This window comes from Panicum hallii, chromosome 4 (assembly GCF_002211085.1).
Source record: "Panicum hallii strain FIL2 chromosome 4, PHallii_v3.1, whole genome shotgun sequence".
Taxonomy (NCBI): domain Eukaryota; kingdom Viridiplantae; phylum Streptophyta; class Magnoliopsida; order Poales; family Poaceae; genus Panicum; species Panicum hallii.
In genome coordinates, this window is record NC_038045.1 from 45011791 (window position 1) to 45036168 (window position 24378).

The 24378-nt window shown below is 41.5% G+C and overlaps 3 protein-coding genes and 1 pseudogene across 3 annotated transcripts; 1 reads left to right on the forward strand and 3 right to left on the reverse strand.

Annotated features, from left to right (window-relative positions):
• Positions 1 to 1041: 1041 nt before the first annotated feature.
• On the reverse strand, positions 1042 to 7816 carry LOC112889323 (pentatricopeptide repeat-containing protein At4g39530-like). The gene is given in 10 exon segments (XM_025955893.1): positions 1042 to 1358; positions 2640 to 2718; positions 2828 to 2897; positions 3083 to 3260; positions 3605 to 3692; positions 3902 to 3961; positions 4449 to 5508; positions 5511 to 6972; positions 7280 to 7359; positions 7465 to 7816. Coding segments are annotated over 2 exon segments (2400 nt in total). The 5' UTR covers positions 6895 to 6972; positions 7280 to 7359; positions 7465 to 7816; the 3' UTR covers positions 1042 to 1358; positions 2640 to 2718; positions 2828 to 2897; positions 3083 to 3260; positions 3605 to 3692; positions 3902 to 3961; positions 4449 to 4492.
• Positions 7817 to 7971: 155 nt separating this feature from the next.
• LOC112889326 (proteinaceous RNase P 2-like) lies at positions 7972 to 10953 on the forward strand. The gene is given in 8 exon segments (XM_025955897.1): positions 7972 to 8187; positions 8189 to 8337; positions 8339 to 8882; positions 9035 to 9136; positions 9244 to 9419; positions 9668 to 9788; positions 9964 to 10377; positions 10450 to 10953. Coding segments are annotated over 7 exon segments (1398 nt in total). The 5' UTR covers positions 7972 to 7998; the 3' UTR covers positions 10081 to 10377; positions 10450 to 10953.
• Positions 10954 to 11794: 841 nt separating this feature from the next.
• On the reverse strand, positions 11795 to 17035 carry LOC112890534 (annotated as a pseudogene).
• Positions 17036 to 18306: 1271 nt separating this feature from the next.
• On the reverse strand, positions 18307 to 23753 carry LOC112890535 (probable periplasmic serine endoprotease DegP-like). Its single transcript, XM_025957413.1, has 9 exons — positions 23748 to 23753; positions 23530 to 23688; positions 22193 to 22462; positions 21980 to 22113; positions 19671 to 19788; positions 19472 to 19564; positions 19303 to 19377; positions 19126 to 19201; positions 18307 to 18669 (listed from the first exon to the last, which is right to left on the reverse strand). The coding sequence occupies exons 1-9, from the start codon at positions 23751 to 23753 to the stop codon at positions 18599 to 18601; spliced, it is 1002 nt and encodes a 333-aa protein (XP_025813198.1). The 3' UTR covers positions 18307 to 18598.
• Between the last annotated feature and the right edge of the window lie 625 nt (positions 23754 to 24378).

Sequence of the window (24378 nt, forward strand, 5' to 3'; positions counted from 1 at the left end):
CGCAAATAAAAAACGCCGACGTGGACAAGCCCAGCGCGCAGAGTTGCGCCCGGCTTTGTAATATAATAATATTAATTAATAGTAAGACGCTTGGAGTTAGCTGCTGTAAGCCGATGATAGATAGGATCCAAAACCAAATCTCCCTGACAAAAACACAAGAGACCAGTAGATGATGTACAGCTTCATCTTCTTGCTCGCACAACGGGTAACAGTCCGGGTGTTCCATACCCCTTCGAGGAAGGTGATCAGGCGTCATCACTCTTTCTTTCACTATGGTGGCTGTCAGCCGGATTTTCCGTATCCTGGATGCCCAGCTGGGTGGCCACTACTCCCTCGCCTGCGCCCAGAAAGCTGCGGCGTTGGCGCTCCGGTGCTTGTCTATGGACTCCGGGAACAGGCCTGCCATGGACCATGTGGTCGCAGCGCTGGAACAGCTTCAGCGACCACCGGTTGTCATCAGCGGTGCGAAATGCCAAGAAGAAATCATCATCATCACATGCCCATCATCCAGGTGTTCTAATAAGACGGAGGAGAAGCTGCTTGCTTGTTGAGTGACAATCTTCGTCCTTGTCAAAAGATTTCTATAGCAAGCAGTCCATGCATCATCCCCAAATAATCCTCAACGCACATACTCTTTTTATTATAGGAGTTTTATAGTCCTCTATACTACTACTAGTATAATGCCCGTCCTAACACTACGGTAATTAATAATATACTAAAATTCATCAAACTTGTTAATAAACATGGGACTGCAAGAAAGCTGTGGCTGAGGTGGTGATCTCCAGAAGGCCCAAAGAACATATCGAAGTTACAAAGGTTGCCATAAAATTTCTTCACCGTGTTGATTTATCATTGAGTATTGAGCTATCAGTATATTGCCACTTAGTTTTGCTTCCAAATTTCATCAGATATACTCCGTTGGCCTTAGCCACATTCAAGCGTCTAGGCTCTAGAAAATGAGGTTTTACAGTTTTACCTCTCAAAACAAAGTTGAAATGTAGTTCAGGAAAGACAACTGGACTGGCCAAGGAAGAAAGGACCATCACTGAACTTTCCCAGGGAAGCTTCAATTTTATCCACAGTAATTGAAGGAAAGACAATGCATGACAACTTGATGAAGTAAAGACACTCATAATAATGACCATTAGAGCAATAAAAGGGGGGGTAAACTGAGACTGCAACACAACAAAGCATATAGGAGGTGTGTCTCCCTGGGATTGTATCAACACAATTACATAACTACAAAAAAATAACCTTGTTTCCACTGTTGAAATCCCCAACTAATTGCTCACTTTCCAAGTCAAACTTGCCATTGCCATCCTCCCTCAGCTTCTCCTTCCAATGATACTTCTCATAACCTGTAGCATAAGAGACAGCATTACCAACATGAAAGAAAATGGGAACTAATTAGGTAAGATGTGCAAATGGTGAATGCTTTAGAATGACAAGCCATTTTTTCACAAATTGAAGGCTTAGCGTCAACACTGTATGGGGACTTTATAAAATGATCATCAGTTTTTTTAGAAATCAGTTAGTTCTTTATGAATTATCTGCAAGAGATTCATTACGCATATGAAAAGGCACACTATTTTGGGTATTAAAAAGGCATGCTATATCACCCAAAAAACAACAGAAGAAAACTGGAACTTTTCTTTCTCATCATGTACATTAATAATAATTGGAGAACATAGGAGAAATCAAACATTTTGTATGCCAACAAATTCTCTTATTGGTGAAATAATCTTCCTAACATTTCAAACCTGCAAGGCAATGTAAGAGAAAGGATGTCGGTATGATACTCTTAGAGATTCTACTTTCCACTAAAAACAGAGCATGACCTTCTATTTCAATCTGAAAAGTTGTTCACAAACCACCCTCTGCACTTTTGATTTGGGAACAAAGATGACAAACAAAGCAATATCAGAATTCTTGAAATTGTCTTAAATAATGAAAAAGATATAGAAGCTATGAAGATTCTATCATGGAAGAATTACTCAAATCCAGAGGTTTCTCTATTCATGAATTAGCATACATGAAGGATTTTGATGTGTTATGCCTATGAGAGAAAAATGCAGCCAAGAAATGAATTATATTTTTTATCTAATTTACTCGAAATTATGCTGTCAAAATAATAGTGTTTCTAAAAAAAATATGGATGCTAAGGTGATGAACTGTAATATTAATATAACCCTTAAATGTGTGTGCAAGTAAAACTGCAATTTCAAAAGCGTTGTAGTGTTATATCCCTTGTCTGGACAAGCAAGTATAAATTACAAAGGCCAGCAACACACAAATTACAACCTTGAGCAATATATCCCTGTGCAATAATAACATCCCCGATCCGGTCAGTGGGAACGAGCAACAACTATTCGTGTGAAAGCCTGACAGAAAGTAGGCACGTTTTCTTTCATCATGGATCTATCTATGTATCTAGCTGTATAGCACAAAAGAGAATAAGTTGATCCTGATCTAGTAACCGCAAATAGCACTTATTAGGAATGAAAAGGAAAACAAAGGAAATACATAGTATCCACTTAAAGATTATGATCAGGCAAATAGCAATTATCAGCAACATGTGACATGAACTTCAAATAATAAATATATTCAGTTCCAACAGAAGAGAGGTGGATATCACTAACATCAAGAAGAAACTCTGATACTTCTTTTGTCTGTGCCTCAGCGATAAGGTTGATATCAATTATCACCTGAACCTGGAAACTGCTGATGCCAAGACAAAAAAAAAGCATAAAATACATTAAAAAAACTCAATGTTTTGGGAGCTTACAATGTTGTAACCTGTAATTGCAGCATTGAAATTAAAACTAACTGATTCATGCTGCCAAGGTACATGTCCAAGCTCCTGGTGATGTGCAAGCTCCTAAATTTGCTCTGTGAGCCTGGAACCAAGAGAGAACTCTGAAAACAAGAATACAGCATATCTGATTCTTAGAACCAAATGCATTATTCCAAAAATAAGGCACTCTCCTTTTGCAGTGTAGCCTGATTCGTAGAATCAAATGCCTGAATCAAATGCACCTTAAAATTGAAATGTTTGGGCGATGGATGCAATCAGGGATCTTACTTCTGAACAAAGCAAACATAAATCCAATCCCTTCAGTTCTCTGGAAAAATCCATGAGCGACAGCCGGCCTATTCAACGCTACGGTGTTAAGACAACTTTAGTGATAGCATGGACAACTCATGATGTATCAAAGGTAACTCAACAGCTTTCCGAATTTCTTCCTTTTGAGTATCATACCCTACAATAAACTGATAGAATCAGAAAGCAACAGATTATCACTTAGTACAAACTTTATTGAAGGCCAAAAATACTACTGTAGTTCAGAATTTCCAACATTTAAATTACAGGATTAAGCAAGTTTCTGGTGTAAGACAAATAAACACACAGAATTTGGGACTAAACCTCAATAGTCTAATTTTATACAGTTTATGAAACATTTTTTTTGAAAATAATATAAGTGTAAGGATTATCTGAGCCAATTCCTGGATCTGCATTTCTACATCTAGTTAAGTGTATGAATGAACAAAGAAACCAGCATCAAACACATTAATTTATAAGCAAATCAAACAAAAAAAAACTTACCTCTCTTAATATAATTGTAAAATCCAATGGACTTAAAAGGCTAACAAACTGACCTCTGTATGAATCACAGAGGAGCAACAGGAATTTCCTGCAAGATGAAGCACAAACAAAATGACACTCATAGTAGAATTATAGCCAATGTTCAGTCAGGAACATAGTAAAAATTGCAGGCTAAGTAATATATTGTAGTCATAGTACAAGGAAAATAATTCATGCTTGTTGAGGTACAACCATATTAGCATGCCAGACTGCAGACAAAAAATATAGCATCTGCAATAAGGTAAGACCTATTGATACCTGTTGATGCAAAATATGAAAAGGCTGCTTCGTAATTAAATTAATGTCCAGAGCAATGACCTGAAATATAAGATGATAATAATTTTATAAGAGTAAATTTTACTCCAAATAAATTCATGGAAAACTAACTTGCCTGAATCTGGAAGTAAATCATAGCAATGTGCAAACTCAGATAATAATCTGTAACACGACACCTAGATATATGAATATAAGTCTCCTGAACCCTCTAATGACGTTCCTGAAGGGCAACATCTGACAATGAAACATGATTGTTAAGACAAGGTGATGTTACCTTACCTCCCATAAAAAAATCATTGTTTTATTTGCCGTTGATAGCATGTAATTTCAGAGAAATATGCTCCTGATAGCATGTAATTTTAGAGATCATGCCAACAAAACAAGAACAAACAGATGTATATGAGATTGTAGGGTCCCCTATCGATATCCATATTATGGAATCACATCAACAGTACCATCGGTGACAATCCCTGGAGTACTACTCTAGGTAGTATGAATAAATTTAGACCGTTAGATCTGTCCATACTACCTATTTTTCATAGTAGTATGGAGGACTATAAAACTTCTCTTTTATTAACCATTCCGACCGAGCAATGCAGGCTCAGAAATATCATTGTTATAGCCAGGATCTTTCAGCAGACTTGTCAGCTCATTCAAAACTGAGTATATCAACTCTGCCTGCGGGTGGTTCCTCTCTCTTGCTATGAATGTATGGACCTCCTTCATCACTTCAATCCAACTGTAACCTGGTTCCTTCACTGTGCCAGCACAATCCATTCCTTGTCTTAACTTCTGCACATCAGCCCAAAGTCCTTTAGAGGCATAAATATTTGAAAGTAAAATATAGGAGCCACTGCTTGATGGATCTGCCGAGAGTGCCATTTCTGCAGCATATTTCCCAATTTCAGCATTACCAAACAGATGGCAGGCACTCAGCAAGCTCCTCCAAACTGCTGCTGCTGGTTTGACTGGCATGTTTTCAATAAATACCTTAGCAGCATACAGTTTCCCCGAACGACCAAAAAGATTGACCACTGAAGCATAATGCTCAGTGCCTGGTTCAATACCGTACTTTGTTTTCATAGCGCTGAAATGACACAAACCTTCATCCAAAAGGCCTGCGTGGGCACATGCTGATAACACACCAACAAAAGTCACATAGTTTGGTTCTACTCCAGCCCCTCTCATCAGCTGGAAAACACGAAGGGCTTCTGCAACGCGACCATGCTGTGCATACGTCGAAATCATGGAGTTCCAACAATTAACATCCTTCCCACACGTTGATTCAAATAACAACCAGCCTTCTTCGATGAAGCCACACTTTGCATACATGTCTATAAGGGCATTTGAAACATGAGGATTAAGATCTGCACCTGCTTTGATAATCTGTGCATGGAACTGCTGGCCATGGAACATGCTTGCCTGGTTACTTGCGATGGTTACTAGTGCTACAAATGTGAACTCATTAGGTATTCCTCCCGAGGCACGAAGCTGGTTGAAGAGTTTCATAGCCTCTTCGCCTTGCTCGTTCTGAGCATGGCCGAAAATCATAGTATTCCAGATGGCCATGTCTTTGCTGTCCATTGTACGAATACAGCTTTAGCATCATCCACAAGGGAACACTTTGAGTATACGTCTATCAAAGCACTCCCAGCATATAGGTCCAGTGAGGTTCCCGATTTGATGATCAGGCAATGAATTTGCTTGATTAATTCAACAGCTAACTGAGATGCTGAAACTCTGAGGAGTGAGATAAAGGTCAATAGGTTTGCCCGTAGAGAACAATATCTCATTTTACCGAATATATAAACTGCTCCAATCAGGTCTCCTTGCCCTGCATATCCTTCGATCATTGCGTTGTAAGAAACAAAATCATCTTCTGCCAAGGTATCAAATGCCGCTCTTGCTTCGGTTAGGCTGTTACATTTAGCATACATGTCAATTAGACCATTCTTGACATAGTCGTCGGTCTCGAGATTCGCCTTTATGGCATGGGCATGTATCTGCCTTCCTTGCCATATTCCTCCCAATGAGCCACATGAGTTCAAGATACTTGTACAGGCAAAAACATCTGGCTGCCAACCAGCCCGTCTCATCTGCCAGAACATGGCCATGGCTTCAGTGTGAAACGAATTCTGCATATAACCAGCTATCATTGTTGTCCAGGACACAAGATTCGGGTTTGCCATGCGATCAAAAAGCTTCCGAGCCACTGATGGCCTGGAGCACTTGCAGTACAGATCCATCAGAGCACTAACCACGGAAGCATCGATTATTTCTGCCGCCGCACTTCGATATGTGTAAGCATGTATTTGTCTGCCTCCCTCTAGAAAGCCGATTGCGGAGCAAGCACCGACAGCACTAGCGAGAACAAACCTGTCAGGATGGACACCCATTTTCCGAAACAGCTCCAGGGCAACGTCGCCCTGTCCAGTTTGAGAGTAGCCTGAGATTACCGCGGTCCAGGTGACCAGATTCTTCGCGGGGAGCTCGTCGAACAGGCGCCTAGCCGCTTCCATACAGCCGGACTTGGCATACATGTTGATCAGTGCGGTGCCGCCGTATACGTGAAGGGAGAGACCAAGCTTGACGGCGATGCCATGCACCTGCTCACCGAGATGGAGTGTGCAGGCCCGCAGGACACCAGCGAGCAAGTACTCATTGGGCGCCTCGTGGGAGGCCTTCCGGAAAGACGCGAAGACGGAAACGGCTTCATCGTTGGCACCCCTCTGCGCGTACATGGAGATGGCTGAGGACCAGGAGACGAGGTTCCGGTGAGGCATTCCATCGAACAGCAGGCGGGCGTCGTGGAGGAGGCCGAGCTTGGAGTAGCCACGGAGGAGTAGATTGGTGAGGAAGAGATCGCGGAGACCATCGCCGGAGACGACGGCTAGGGCATGGGCGGCTGGGAGGCGGCGGCAAAGATGGTCGCCGGAGAGCAGGATTTGGGCGAGCAGGTCCGTCCGCGAGGGCATGTTTGTTGGGCCGGCCGGCCCGTTGCTTTGCTTTGATGAAGAAGCCAGAGTTTATGAGTTGGGCCGTCGGCCTTGTACCTGTTGAGTTGAGAGCGCTTTGGTTCAGGTACGATAAGCAGTTTTTTCTCAAAAAAAATTATTTATGAGGAACAAATTCAAGTGTCATCACTCCTTTCTTTTGCTCACAAACACAAGGAAACTCGGTCTATTAAGAAGAAGAATAGAAATTCAAAATAGACCGATACAATTGGACGCCAGAACCACAATTGTACCATCTATGGACTTAATAAAAAAACACACAACTCGCTACAGTCAGACAACTCTCAAACCCTAGACACCAGTGGCGGACGCAGCGACCGATAATAAATTCAGTTTAGTTACATACCACTACTAAGTTGTCAATCTTGTTCTTGTTGATCGCAGCAATTGTATTCTTCTAATTTTAAGCCTTTGAAACCTTCTCATCTACACGAATTGAATGATTGAAATTGGAATCAACAAAATGGTTGTTGTACATATTGAATCAATAATTGAATTTAGTTAAAAAAAAATGAGGAGATGAGGGGATACCTTCCCTGTCCTTGCTCTCTGCCGTGAGAGGGCAGGGGGCTGGGCGGGGAGCTGGCCGAGGCCCGAGGGGAGAGGGTCGCCGAGCACCAAGGGGAGGGGAGCGCCGAGCCCAAGCTGCAGCCGTGCAGGCCACTGCGTGTGGCGGCGGGGGCGAGCGCCGAGGGAGGGACCTGGCCGGCTGGACACGGGGGCGATCTTCTCTGCGCTGCGCGAGGACGGTGGAGACGTGGAGTGGAGGCGCGAGGGAGGGACCTGGCGGGTGGCGGCGGCGTCTGGCCGTCGAGCGGGGTGGGCGATGGAGCGATTCCACTGTCTGGCCGTGAGGTGAGCAGGCAGTGGACAGCTTTTTTTTTTTTTTTTGAGAGTAGGCAGTGGACAGCTGGGGTGGGGAGGAGAGGAATTGGGCCGCATGGACGGTGGGCCTTTGGGGGAGGGGAGGAGATGGCCAGATGGGGCGTGGTGGGCTGAGCAGCAGGCCGCCTGGGTTCCTAGGCCCGGTTCGGCCCATCCATCTTCCTCGCCTTCCCAGCCACCATGGCCACCACGCGCCGCCGGCCGCGGCGTGGCTCTAACTCCGATCTCTCCCGCACCCTCACCGACTGCACCCGCCGCGGGGATGCCGCCGCCGCCATGTCCGCCTTCGACGCCGCTGTCTCCGACCTCGACGCGCCCCGCCCCGCCGCGCACCATTACAACCAACTGCTCCACCTCCTCGCTGCCGCCGACCGTTCCTCCTAGCTCAGCCGATGCCGCCCGCCGCGTCTTTTGCCACATGCTTCAGGTCGGCGCCACCCCCTCCGAGGCCACCATCACCTCGCTCGCTCGCGTCACCGCCTTCGATGCCGCTGACGAGGCGTTTCACCTCGTCACCACCATACGGCCTCGCCCCGCGCCTCCGCTCCTACAGCCCGCTGCTTGCTGCCTTCCGCCGAGCAGGGGACGCCGCAAAGGCCTACGCCGTCGAGGCCCATATGGCTGCCTCCGGTGTCTCCCCTGAGGAATCCGAGCTTGCTGCGCTCCTAGATGTCAGCTCCAGGGCCGGGGACGCGGACAAGGTGTACGAGTATATGCACAAGCTGAGGCAGGTCGTCGACTGCGTGACCGAGGACACTGCAGAGGTGGTGGAGGCTTGGTTCAGGACCGATAACGCGGCAGTGCCCGGTATGGCACACTGGGATGCTGTTCAGGTGAAAAACACCATTGTGGCCAGTGGTGGCGGGTGCCATCGGCTTGGGTGGCTTGGCAGTGGTCCTTGGTCGGTAAAGAGGGTGAGCGTTGGAGCAGATGGTCTGTGTCAGGGCTGCGGATGCCATCTAGCTCGTATTGATATCGATGCAGGGGAGACGCAGAGGTTTGCTGATTCTGTTGCCAGTTTGGCTCTCGAGAGGGAGACCAAATCAAATTTCAGCCAGTTTCAGGTCTGTGATAGCTAACTTGGTAGATATCTCAACTTACTTTGTCATGGACTTGTTAATTTGGTTTACTCGGTAGCATCAGTTATGCTGAAACAATATCTATCCTTGAAGTTAAAGCACAATGTTCACAAGTTGAGTAATAATGACTCATTTAGGACTGGCTGGAAGCGCATAAGGAATATGAAGCTATAGTCGACGGTGCAAATATTGCACTGTATCAACAAAATTTTGCTGAGGGCGGTTTCTGTTTGACTCAGGTACTTGCATCACTTAATCCTGAATTCTGACATGTTGCTATTTCCAGCTAAGCAATATGTATTAACTACTAATTCCTGTTCAATTTCTCATGCTTAATATAGAGCAGCTGGATGCCGTTATAACAGAGCTGCGAGCAAGATATAGTGGAAAATGGCCACTTGTTATACTGCATAATAAACGAATTTCCAAGCTTATGGAAAATTCATCTAATAGGCATTTGATTGAGAATTGGAGATCAAATGGGGCACTGTACACTTCACCAAGTGGGTCAAATGATGACTGGTAAAGCTCCTCAGTATCCCTTTTGCTTGTAATACCAGTTTCACATACTATACTGCGTCAAATTTGATTATCAAAATCGTGGAAACACCCTTTCTTGTGAATTGGAGCTATACTTTTTTTTTTACCTTGTAAGTCTGCATAGATCAGCAACATGTAAACCAACTAATTTATTGACTTTTTCATCACTGCCATATGGTCATATTTTATTCCTGGATGATTCTAATAAGAGATAAGATGCAACCTTTCAGGTATTGGCTATATTCAGCAATTAAGCTCAACTGTTTACTCGTGACTAATGATGAAATGAGAGACCACATATTCGAGCTTCTAGGATCGTCTTTCTTTCCAAAGTGGAAGCAACGGCATCAGGTCAGCTCTAGAAAATCAGTTTTACTTCCCTGAGCTTAAGTTTATTAACATAGAATCCTGGTTTCATAGGTTTAGAACAGCAGTTTGAACTAAATAAATCACATTTTCCTTTAGTACCAACATGTTTTAGATATTTTCTTATCTGATTAAATGTTAATTTGTTACAATCATGCAGGTCAAGTACACCTTCAATAAAGGAAAAGCATTGCTTATGATGCCTCCCCCTTATTCTTCGGATGACTTAAAAATTGCAATTTGGGCATGGTCTATTTTGTACCACCCATTAGGGTAGAAACATATATGGACAAAAAATCATTTAGAAGCAAGAATACAACATATCTATAGACAAATAAGCATTGTAATGATTTTTTTTGTTGCAAATGATATATTTTTACACTATAAAACCTACATATGTATGCCAAGTCGTCCTATATCGGTTCTATAGACCATGGACGACTCGGACGACTTATGGACGACTTACTTTCGATAAGTCGCCCAAGTCGTCCGATATATCGCATAAATCGATTTATCGGTCCTCTAGCGACTCAAATCGACTCATCGACTTAAAAACGTGGCTTCGGAGATCCAAGTAAGTAGAAGAGTTTTCAATCATGTTGGAGAACTTAGTACCTCTGTTGCTGATTTGATTTTTTTGTTCCAGGAGTCGGAGCTTGGATCTTGGCATGTGCCATTGAAGGAGAAGTCTAATGATGAGAGAGCTAGGATATGGCTTTGTATTGGTAGGTCAAGGACAGGCAAAGGAGCTGATGTTGGAGCTCCTGTGGTTAATGGTGAAGATAATGGAGTTGAGCAGTGGCTACCATAGCTAAGGAAAAGAAAGGATTGAGGCAAAAGCTCAAAATAAGGCTGAATCAGCTGCTGCTGGTGGTAAAAGAAAGGATAGAGATTAATGAAGCTATATTTTAAGGAGCAGGAGTTGTCATTGGTAAACTATTGAGGTGTACCGTGTTTCTTTTCTTTGGTTGTCGCCTTGGTTGTGCATTCGCGAGTCTTTTTTTTTACAGGATAATGACTAATTATGAAGCACACCTGCTAGGCTCGCCTGGGTTAGATTTGAGGCGAATTTTGCCATGTAGAATTTGGTGTGTAAAACTGGAGAGGTCTAAGATTACTGTACTGCTGTTTTTTCAACGAACCTTCTCTCTCTCTCTCTCTCTCTCTCTCTCTCTCTCTCTGTGTGTGTGTATGTGTATGTGTGTGTGTGTGTGTTGATGATAACCTTTCTTAAATTTCCATCTCACCAATCATTCTGTGGTCCTTTCCTTTTATTATATCATCATCAAATTAAAGAAGCAGTAAGGTGTGGTAAGACCATGCTTTTATGACGAAAGCTGCACGATATCCTGCTGTCTGGAATCTGTAGAATAACGATTGAGCTTGAAAAAGAATCTGCTTTTTTTTCCTGAAATAATCAACCAAATCTTGATGAGATTCAAGAGAGGAGTGGTGCCGCCCACGTCGTCCGCTGCTACAACTAACTGCGTTGCGAATTGTATGGTATGGTGTGGATCCACCATACAACCAACCAAGCCAGGCGGCCACAAGCACGAGACATAGATGCTGGTGGCGGTGGACGACATGGAGGACGACAAGAAGATTAGCACCGGTGAGGTTTTCGCCGCCGGCGATCGTCAGTGGAGATCGGGTGGCCTACTGACGTGCGGCACGTGGTGCACGTGACGTTCGACCGGTTCCACGGAGCCGGAGGTGGACGGGGGCTCCCAGCGCCAGCAAGACGGTGTTCGGCGTTTCCACGGACTCCATGCAGTGCTCCTACGACGCGCGCGGCAACAGCGTCCCCACCATCCTCCTCCAGATGCAGCGCCGCCTCTACGACCGCGGCGGAGGGCATCTTCAGGATATATAAGAGTGTGTTCAATTCTTGTCACCCAATCAGGCACTACTTCTTCTATGTTCTATATATGTTATCTACTATAGCTAGGATTTTGAATTAAGCAAGTAAAAAAGCTTATATATAATTATCCCTACTTGTTCTTGTTGACATTAATTATTGACTTGTGTTGTGCTCTCTTCATACTCCATGCCTCCAACCGAGGTATCTTGATGTTGCTACTGCCATTATTGAACACGTACATATGAGTGCCGCCATCTACCGCCAGCGCTAATACCCTCGGGTAAACTCTGGCCACGATGCACACCCTACCACCTCCACCAAAACTCTCCACTACGGATCGATCAATCTGCACATCTCTCTTATTTGTCATCAATTATTTCAATTCAAACAAGAAATTAATTTCACAACAACCAGATCGCTTACCAAAGTCCTCAAAGATATCTTCTTTTCCTTGTCGAGGTCGAATTCGAAGAAGCCTCCATAAGCTGGTGTGTACAGCCCTGGTCTCAACGACGATCTGTGCAAAATGAACCAAGTTTTCACAGTCAAACATCAACAAACACACAACAAAATTATATGTAAAAATGGGTGGAATACATAAACCTTCTCAGATCAGAGCACATAAGAATCACGTTCTTCTGCTGCTGTGATTTGTAAACTCTCAAGTGCACACTAGTGTGCTCTTCCATGTTATCAGACGCAAGGACAATAAGTCCAAATGGCCCCACACCACTGTCTTTGGATGCATCTGCTTCACGGCAATGCTTCTAAGGGTCCAAAACCCAGGTGGGATCAAAAGGCTCAGCTGCATCTACGGATGCAAAAGGTAGCTCAAAATCTATCTCCACATCTGCCTGTTTCATCATGAAATTATTTAATAATGATGTGTTGTGATTATTGGGAAGATCAAGCAAGTGAATGTGTGTAGAAGAAACTAGCCTGTGAAGTATCGATATCTTTGATCTCGAATAGATCACCCTTCTTGAGCTCTATGGAACTGACTTGGTTTCTTCGAAGTGACTTGATCTCTTCAACTGGCCACTGCAACAATTGCTTACCGTTGGGGATGGCCTAAAGGTGACATACACCGTTACACAGTAGCAAGGCAAGGATTACTCATTCGAAAGTAAAAACAAATGCTAGTTTGATGCCGATCATGTGCTTACATGGATTCCTGCCCAACCTTTGGCAACATCATCTGACGAACTATCTGCCTCATTACTCCAACTCCAAATGATTCTCCTACCCCTTTTCGGATTGAAGAATGACTTCGAAGCATAGTAATTGCCGTAATCAATCCTTAACCACAGCCTTCTGTCATCAAATATGGTATCTGGAATAAATGTATCACTTGCCATATCATAAGCACCAATCAAGTACTTGTCACAATTATCCAGGCTCATTTTGAAGACATATTTGGCGCCACTTGGAATAGCTACAGAAGACAGATCTAGCCCGTTGCTCTTACCGGTACCAGTGAGCATGGAGGTTTGGTTAGGCTTGGTTACGACGACGTCGAGTTGGCGGCGGAGGAAGACTCGGCATGAAGGCCAGCCGCCCGGTGGTGTGGTACGTAGTGGTAATAGTACGCGCCCCGCTCCGAAACAAAGAAAAAGGTGCGTGCCGCACTCACGAGGGACTGCCAGACGTAGCTGCCTTCTTTTTGGGCGTGAAGCAGTGTCAAACCAAAATACCCAATAAGCATAAGCATTAGCTCTCCCTGAAAAGGAGGTGATCCAGCCGCACCTTCCAGTACGGCTACCTATTTATGGCTAGAAACTTCTCTTCCCAATATTTATATAGAGCGGTAGCAACTTTCGTTGCATCTCCTCTTGAAACTGAGTACTCAAGGGATTGTTCAACATCTGTAATAGAACTAAATAGCTATTAACCATAGACAATTGGCATATATAGTTCTTAATTCATTTACGAGTTAAGTTAGGAGCAACTGTATCATCACCGTTTGCATCGTATCAAAAATTGCCATTCCTGAGATTAGCCACCCGCCAGGGGAGTTTATAAACAAAAAAATATCGCTAATTCCATCTTCTATACTGAGATATACCATCAGACCTGTAATATGATTCGTGATCTCGCAACGAATCTCTTGACCTAAAAAAAGTGTCCTTTCTCGATACATTACATTGTATAAGTCAACCCAAGTCGCTTCTTCATCTCCGGGAATCCGGTAAGGTACTTTTGGAACACCCCTTGGTAGAGTTACTAAAGAAGAAAATGATCTATTTGGGCCATTTGTGGCATGCAGGAAGAGCCCGAGCTGCTGCAGCAGGCTTTGAAAAGGGAATTGATCGTGATTTGGAACCTGTTCTTTCAAGAGATCCTGAGGAAAAGAGTTGGGTTTCCACCGAGCTGAAACAATATACTGACGGTTCTAGTAAACCAAAACCACCGTTTTTTAGCTATTGGGCTTCCATTTCCTTTTTAAACAAAACAAAAGAAGATTTAGTTACGATTGGAAATAAACTTTTTTGTATCTTCATCCATAGATCCTTTACTCATATTTATTCAATCGGAATACTTAAATGCAAAAGAGATGCTATTTGTGTAGACAGAAGGGAAGAAAATGTAACTTTGCTCACGAAAGCCTTGCAACAACTATGCGGCTATAAGGGAACACATAAGCTTTCTCACCTGGTAGTGAATAGAGAAAAAGATTCTTCTGATTTTCTTGTTCCTGAAAATATTCTATCTATCTCCTAGACGCCGTAGAGAATTGAGAATTTTCATGTCTTTCAATTCTCGTACTCGTAATTGGAAAGTTACGGAAGGAGATCCATCATTTTGCAATGAAAACAACATAAAAAACTCTGGACAATTTCGACCTTGAGTGGTTCACTGAAGGGTAGGGCTATCTCTTCCCTTTCCATGCCTTTGATTCATCCCGGAAAGTGTTGCTGTGTCAATAGCTGTGTTGACCCAACCACACCGAACCAGTCAGGAGTTTTCAGAGATTATGCCCAGCGTCACATGACACCACTTCATTGTATACAACACGATGAACCGATCAAGAAAGACGCTCTACCGTAATTTTTTGCGGATAATCCCAATTTTGGTTTAATCTTCTTATTATAAGACGTGATTTGATCCGCATATGTTTGGTAAAAGAACAATCTTCTCCTTTACTTTAATCATAAATGGAAAGTGTTCAATTAGAACATGAAAACGTGACTCAATTGGTCTTAGTTAGTCTTCGGGACGGAGTGGAAGAAGGGCGGAGACTCTCGAACGAGGAAAAGGATCCCTTCGAAATAATTGAACGAGGAGCCGTCCATCTTTCGGCTAACCTAGCCTCCTCCGTCCCTCCGTACCAACAAGGGGTAGTACAGGAATATTGACCTGTTGTCCATCGACTACGCCTTTCGGCCTGATCTTAGGCCCTGACTCACCCTCCGTGGACGAACCTTGCGGAGGTACTTAACAGAAAGAGAAAGAGCATAGATAAACGTTTATAACAAAAGAAAGAGATACCTGGACAAAGAGACATGCTTTGCCCTCCCGGATGACACAGTGAGTGTATATGTTTCTCATTTCCGTAGAAAGAACTACCAGCCAGGAGATGAGACTCAAAGTGCACCCTTCTCAGACATAGGAAAGAGGAAAGATATTGAAAAGAAAAATTGACTTTTGAAACCCTTTTTATGTGTAACGGAAAAGACCTCGGCTCGAGGCATTTTCTCTACCCCTTCTTACCCTGAAAAAGCAGGGTCACCTTGTGTCCTTAAACCTATAACCATCTTTCGGCTAACCTAGCCTCCTCCGTCCCTCCGTACCAACAAGGGGTAGTACAGGAATATTGACCTGTTGTCCATCGACTAGCATTGAAAGAGTAGAGAGGATGATCAACACTAGTCCAGTTCACAAGAGTGCAACACCGTGGCCATTGATGAGCTGGGCACCAACAGCTATCCTCCATAGCCCATCTGGTCCAATCCAACCGGTTGTTGGATCTCTGAACTGCCATGAGTTCAAGTATTTTCCGATCGGTTGGATCACCAGGTTATTGTCTGATTTTATCCATTCCCTCAGGTATGGATCAGATAGGTTCTTTGGAAATACAATGTTTTGGACATGGCGCTTCTCTTGGTCAACACCGGTGTATATGATGACTGGCTTATCTCCATTCAGGATTGTGGCTGAACCAGACCAGCAACCATTCATGTCCCTCGGTGTAGTTCGCTCGATTGCAGGTTCAAGTCGGATCCAATTGATAAGATCCCTCGAGACCGAGTGGCCCCATACTATGTCACCCCAAATTGAACCATTCGGGTTGTACTGGTAGAAATGGTGATAGATTCCATTGTAGTACATTGGTCCTGAAAATTAATTAAGGTCAATGAGGAATTTTTACACACTACTGCTATGAAATTATATACTCCCTCCGTTTTTTTAATTGTTGTCGCCGGCTAGTTCAAAAATGAACTAGTCGCTAGTTCAAAAAATGAACTAGTCGGAGACAACAATTAAAAAATAGAGAGAGTATATATTTTTTGAAGTCTTCAATTTGGGATCTGATATACGTATCATTTGGGTCTTTTTGAGTTGCCAAATTATCAGATGTTCAAGTATATATCACCCCCAGATTTTGGAAAAACAAAGGAGATCGATGTGATGTCAAAATCATCTTGCAAATCATAGAAATTCAATCTGAACACGTATTTTGAGCTGTATGAAGAATAAATAATTATTCATGCTGTAAGAATATGACAAGTTGACAACTGAATACAACTTTTCTGTACGGATATATATGTCTTATTCCGTTTGCATAGACAACCGTTATTTTATTAAGTTGCTTTAAATCCATTGTAGTGCCATACATGTCATTCAGCAATCGGTATTGCACGAGTAGTGCGTTGCCGGCCTACCTTTCCCCTTTCACATCATGATGATTATTAAACACGGATTAAAGCTTGTCCTAGGTTAAGCTTCTGCAATTTCGCACATATTGTTAATTAGCCACTAACTAAATTATTATCTGTATTGCAAAAAAAACATGACTTGTTTCTATTTTTCATGAAAATAATATTGCCTTAGACCAGGAAATTAGACAGATGTTTCCAATAAAGCACCTCAAATTAGATAAGAAACAACCTAGTGAAAAGTCAAGAGACGAAAATTAACTAGAGATAAAAGCATGAACACTTCACTTACCGTTGATCCAGTTCTTGGGAGACTGGAAGTGGTATGCAGTTCTATACTTATTGCTGACAATAGAGGATACCTTCGGAGACTGTGGATACAGGAAGACCCTATTTGTGCCCTCTACTGCATTGCTGCACTGAAGAACATCATATTCATAAGAGAAAAGGACAAGGATGAGAAGAAAGGCCCAAGGCTGGAGCAACAGGGCCATGGTGAGGAGAGACGGAGACGGAGATGATCAGAGGAGAAGACTTTTGTTAACTAGCTCTCGAAATCTGGGGGAGTTAATTAACCACTAGAAAAATGTAATGACACTTGCTTAGGCTGATCCAACTAGGGTTTCAGAATATTCAAATGACCACTTCTTGTTGTTGGTCACTTTTCAACCTGAAGATTCTAGATTTTGCTCGAGGAAAAAAAAAACTTGAACATTTATTTGACCGGAACAAAAGTGGTATAAGTAATACATCTCTTAGGAAAACCCTTGTTAGTCTTTTCACTCGACCTCTTTTTCGAACTAGACTTTGTGTTTTGAACTTGACCTAACAGTAGCAGAAGACCTAGCTATATACTCCCTCTATTTTTTAATTGTTATCGTCGGCTAGTTCATTTTTGAACTAGCGGGCGACAACAATTACAAAATAGAGGGAGTATTGTGGTATTTCATATAAAAAGTGATGAAGCTGTTTTATCCACAGCGTCGGTGCTCGCAGTGGATAAAAGCGTAGCGCAGCTGGATGTGGTGTAACCACTCTATTTTTCTAATTTTCTTCGTTGTTTCAGGACTTAGCGAGTAATCCTCCTTTGTTTTTTCCTCTTGTCTAGCCTATACTCCTAGGCAATTAAGATTGTAGTGCTTTGCATAAAACTCTTCTTCTTATTAATATAAATATCGGAATCACCGAATCTTTTGAAAAAAAATCTATATATTATGCAGCGCACATGAACATCTTCCATGTGTATTCTTTTCTTCAGCTAGCAAGAACATCGGTCATGGTAAGGCGTTTTAATTAACAAGCTAGTCGTGCGCCGCCCCTCACCGTGTTCACAAGAATGAGAAGTTCGATGTCATGGCGCCGCCTATCATTCGAGCCGCCAACGAACTCGTGCCTGGCGCACACAGTTAAAGCACTTGCCGGCCAAGTCACCGCGGAGAACCTGACGACAACGCACGAGCAACCATCTTTCTCCAATTTTCTAGAATCTTCTCACTTCACAACTTTCTAGAATTTTCCAAATATGTACTACCTCCATTCCTAAATATTTGTCCCTCGCTAGTTCAAAAATGAACTAGAGAGGATCAAATATTTAGGAACGGAGGGAGTATTACATATATTAATATTCCATTTTTGGTTCCAACAAAAATAGACATAGCATGTTCAATGTGTGAAACTGTATTGTTTATGATGTTGTGTATGTTTCATAGCATTCTATCAAGACAAAAGAAAATCAGTCTCATCATATTCTCATGAAAACACTATCTAAACTCCGAATAACGTTGTCTTTGTGTATCTTAATTTTATGTAGTTTCTTAAATAGATAGTTCAATTGCATACACTTGTATTGTACTTTTTATCAAGTGTGGTCCATTACGGTACATGATTTCCACACTTCAGAAGTGATATGACTCAAGTTGTGACAATTGATATTGAGAAGAACAAAAGCATAGCAAGTGGTTACAGAAGTATTACAAACTAAAAGTTCCTTCACACTATGCACATCAACACAGCCTAAGCTTCACTCTTCTTGCGAGGGCGTAGGAACCTTCCAGATGTCAGCACAGGAGTGGTTTTCTTGCGCTTGGTGGTATCTTTTCAGTTACTTGCACCTTCGCCCTCTTCTTTACTGCAGTGGTGAAATCAAAACCATCCATAATAAGAAATAGAAAACAAAGGTGTAGTCAAGTCAATGAGAGCTGTGAACCAAAGTTTAAATTGCAACATGAAAGATAAAACCAATGTATTGTTCTTACTACATAATTTGTAATTATAGAAACATAGAATTACTAGTACAATATTCATTCTGAACTTGAATACAAGAATATACAAGTCTGCCCTTCTTTCATACTGTAAGGAAAGAAATTAACTGGAAGTGTAACTAAAATAACCTTCTCTTTCCCACTCAGTACCCTAACCCCCACACGGCCACTCAAATCACCACTGTCAGATTATTTCAAACTTGATTGGATCAAGTAGATTTTTAACTAGTTACTGAACCACCCTTTCGTAAAGGTTATGAATCATGTCAGATTTTATAATAAAACAAAAATACAGATTAGCTTTCACCTCCCAACTTGCTTACCTGAAGGAGAGCATGAAAATCCCAGAGGCAGATTTACAATATGCTCCTGGCTTTCGATGGGATCATAAACCTTTAGCTACAAGAAACATCATATCCAATTGTCAACCTTTTGTTGTTTTTAAAAAATAAGCTTTCAAAATTTACATTTTAACACTAAACAAAACTCTACATATATACCTTTAAAACAACTTTGTATGATTCATTTTTCTTCTCCAGAAATTTTAAACCAAGAGAAAGTAGATAATTCTCCAACTGAAAACAAATTTTATACACATAAAAATAGATCCAACCAGGAACAACTTTAGAACATATAAGTATGTATTTTCACATGTTCTCAGTTTTTCACCTCTGGCATAGTCTGAGAGTGCATCCCGTTGAATGAAATAATCACATCTCCTTCCCTAATCCCAACAATTTCTGCAGTAGACTTAATTGTTACCTAAAAATATAAAATAAGCTATAATACCGACAACACATAACTAACAATATGGTAAACAAATAATGACAATCTAAATAGTCTGAAATAAAGCTGGATAAATTCATACCTCATCGACAATGTAACCATTATCAATATTGTGTACATATAAGATTTCTTCCCTCTTATGAATGTCAAGAATCTGCACCGCTCTCAGACACAAATCATGTACTGGACGAGCAATACACCTAAAACAGTCCGCATTTAACCAATCAAATATAGAATTAAACTATATACACACACACATATATATAAATCTGTTAAATTTTCCATGTCATTTCCAACAGCAAACTTAAATAGGAATAAAAATATAAGGTTCATCAACAAAATTGTCGAATAATATATCATTAGTCATATTTCCATGAACCCCTGATATTTCTATCATACTCTATTCTATTTACTGAAGAAACTTGCTAATTTACTCTTTGCTTGATCAATTCAGCCCTCATCTAACCAACACGATTGTCACTAGAGGTGTCAAGTTCGACAGCCAGGTGGAGCAAGCGCGAAGTCTACCATGTGGGCACCGTTAGGCAGCACCTACATTTCTTGCCAAGACACTGGAGCTAATGCAGCTCGAGACCACCAGGTCACAGCAGGCAGCAGCAGCTTAATGAGGCGAGTCGAGCGAGAGGGGTAAGATGCCCACCCTAACTAGGCTGACCAGGAGGCACAAATCGAGCTTCAGCAGCAATGACAAACAGCCAATCTTCTACACCAAAATCACGGACCTTCTTTGTTTCAAAAAAACAAAGATCAAAGACCTCCTTGTGCACAAAAGCTATAGTATTGTTCCTTTATTCAAACGTGCAGCCCCGTACCTTACCTGCTACAGTACTAGCACAGCTAGCAGCAGCTATGTTCTACTTAGTTCATACCCAAAATCAATTTTTCTCCTTCACTGCCCCTGCTGATTTTCTACTACTGCAGCAGTTAAATGAAGCCTCTAGAGGGCAGTAGCAGCTCCTCCCAGCTATCGTTGTGCATGTACTTCAGTAGTCAATACTTCAAGGAAACAAATTACTTATCCAACAAGTTTAGCATCTGAATTACAGAGGATTATATGGCTTATGTGTACAATACAAAGGACATCAGATCATACTGATTTTCAGATTTTTATCACGACTCTTGAGCCATACTAGCAAGCAGAAGATAACAGAGTACAATACAAAGGATATCATGCTGCCATAATTAGACTATCAACTTTCCAACTCTCAAAGTCCAAAAATTCTTTATTCATAATGAATGATATTTAGGTGACACAAAACCATGGAGATCAACTATCGTTATATTGACTGCTCATTTTGGTGGAATGGAGCTCTATTCGTGCCACTCACTCGCAGCCTTGCTCAAACAGGTTCACCTTTCATCTCAGTAAACCGACACTAACTATTACCCTTAATAGCATGACATTCCACTATACCTTTGAACAGAGTGTACTACATTTTTTTTCCTATTCCATATCTGTGCTTCATGGAGATTGCCGAAAAGCATGCTGTTGCGTTCTCCATGAAAAATGTTTACTCATGCCAATGCAAATATTCTTTTCCATTTTTAGATTGAAACTTCAATAGGCTATGTTTTTGCTATTTATGCATTTTAGCATTAATATCGTTCATAACTTTCACCTACAATCTTTCATTCCATGATGCAAGCTTGATTGTGTGCTTTTAAATATTTAAAAGTGATTTCTTCCTGATGAGTAACAATCTTATCCTATTTCCACAACCTCACTTCAGAGACAGGTAAAGAAAGTGTGCAATAACAAAACCATGCGGGAGTGCATAATTGAAGTATCCTTGCTGTCTTAAAGTGTCTCCTAGAGTCTTGGTTATCATATTCCATAGCTTATAAATTTTCAGTGTCAAAAGTTCAGAACTGCTTTGAATCTCTGAATATTGGCATCAACTTAACCTCATTAAACTACTGCTTCTTGTTTAACCATGTTGAAAAAACTGCAAACCATGTTGAAAAACACTCTGCAATATAGGTAGGGAAGCTAATTATACTAGTTTTAGTATAGTCAATGCTCTGCAGGCTGCAATGCTTATGTTTGCCAATAACAAGGTAAAGTAAATGTGGCGTATTGTAGTTTGAATGCACAATTCTAAAGTTCTGCTTTGAACTTCTTTTCTAAAATTTGCAATGCCATAACCTAGAATCCTAAACGTCCATTACTCGAATTTAGCATATGATGCAAGACCTTCTCAAGATTAGGATATAAATAATATGTGTTGGCGCGGCTGCTGCGCCTAGTTTTCTAATTCTCCCCAATTTTCAGCAATGATGCTCATATTAGTCACCTAGTTTTATTGAATCCAAAATTGTAAGTGCTTTTGTAAGTAACAAAATCATGATATTCATTGTTGTTTTTAATACCTGAAATTTCTTTCCATTTCAATCACTGTTCTGATAATAAAGCTTGGAAGAACCGCAGTCTTTGACCACCCAACAAAAAACGCCAATCCAGCAACATCTCCATCTTGATCAATGACTAATCCAAATGTGCTAGCCTGCATCAAAATGTACAAATAATTTAATAAAGCAATAAAGCAAAATATAACATTTGAATACAAGTAATTTAGTTAATACCTCAGGAAGCACACAGTTGACATATAAATAATAGTTGCGGTTCAAATAAGCTTCATTATGACACATGATCCTCCCTGTCGTGGTCAACAATGAAGAATCATCATCTCTCGCCAATACAAATACCTTGTCTCCGTACTCTGGACTTGAAACGAAGGAAGGGCATCGTAATGGCTTGTCAACTGATATCTCCAAGACAGCAATGTCATAGTATGAATCAAAGAACAAAAGCTCTCCATCCTTAATTCTTTTATTTGGCAAACGAACTAGCAGCTGAAAAAAAAACTAAGTTAGATAAATTGTACTGGAGATTAGAGTTAAGACAACATTTCATTGTGTAAAGCATCACATAAACAAAAAAGAAACCAAAAGTACTCAACCTTGGATCCAATTTTTTTCACCCTGTCTATACACTCAAACAGACCCGTCAACCATTCAGACTCCAATTCTCTCACCCCAATGCCTCGTACAGTTTTATATATGCACTAACATGTGTGATCATGTTGCATTGGTGTTTCTATTTCACACCTTCACTTATATGATGAGTGACATACAAGACTGTTTTTGAGAAAAAAATACAAAGCTAACTGCTAAGATGTGAAACTGTATTTGCTTGGCTACGTAACATCATGTTGGGCTATCCTAAAAATCAATCATTTATGTCAGCCTAAACATGTGTTGTAGGTCTGCTGTTTTCGTGCACTCTCTGGAAAGCTTTATGAAGTGCTTAGACAGTACTCCCTTCCAGATTTTAAATCTTTTTGGCTTTTATGATGCGAAGTCTTTTACTTTGTATCTAGACACAATGTATATTTAAGTGCGATACCACACAATATGTACCTAGAAAAGCCAAAACGATTTACAATTTGGGACACAGAATAGCAATCTTCTAATTTATTCAGCTATTTAGTGCACCACAGATGCAAAAGCAGCAACAAACGAGAACAGCAAAAAGTATCTTAGTTTTATTGCTCTAAACTTTGTTGATTTCTTAAAATCCAAACCAGAACTCGATCAATTTCTATTTTTATATAGGGGTTCATATGAACGCTAGCACGGCATAGTTTGTTGGCCGATACTATATAGAAGTGACAGGATTAAGCTAGCACATATATCTTACTTTTTTGCACTTTACCTTTATGCAATTAGAGGTCCCTTGGCTCTCAAGTTGATCATGAGAAGCCTTGGCAATCAAGTAGCCTATAGCATCTTGCTTTATGCAAGAATATGCTGAGTAGTAGGTACAGGCCCTGCTCTATATAAGCAACTGCCATCCCTCTATAAGAACTATGCCTTTGCAAACATAAGATTCAATCAAGCGGCCTTTAGGTCAAGCTGACCTCTGGGCTTTCAGCCTTACGTCGCGGTAGACCTGCACCACCGGAGAGCAACCTCGTCGCCCACGGCACCGATCTGGTGACGGCGAAACACGGCGATGGCAGTCCTGGCTGTGGATCGTGGCAGTGGGGACAGGGGAGGCGCCGACGACGAATGCAAGGCTAACCACGAAAATACCTGTCTCATTTGCAACGGTGTCGGCCACTAGGCACTAGATTGCCGTCATCCCTAGCGTATTGCAATCAGTGCTGGAGAAGACAGTAGGTAATCAGTATCATTCATCGAAGTCTTTTAATGATTCCTGCAAGAACAAAAGCTTAAAATGCCACTGTAGCAACAGGAAATTAGAAGATTATTTTAGCAGCAGTTTGAGATCTTTCAGTAGCATTTAGTTTCAAAGTTGTATGTCAAGTTATGTATGGCTGATGCCATGGCCATCAATAATAGATATCACTTACATTGGGATTGGGATGTACACTGTTCTCAAACTCTATGTAGAGCTTTAATCTAGTTGGTAATAGGTATGGCTGGATAAAATGGTTGTTTGATCTGTACTACTCCATATTAATTTCACTCCCTGAATAACTTGAACTATTTTTATCCAGTTGCTGGATGTTGACCACTGACCTGTTTATCTCCTGTTGAATCCTACAATCAACCCCTCCCAGATGGATCTCCCTGTAACTATTTATGAGAGCGGTAAGTGAAGTTTGGAATAATAGAATGTACTGCAATTGACTTCCCTTTTACCCTTGGTTCTACCCTGAATCTGTTTATGATACTACAGTACTGCACAATTTTTTTTTTGGTCCTACATTGAGCCATTAACTATCAGGGGTTGATTTTGGGTA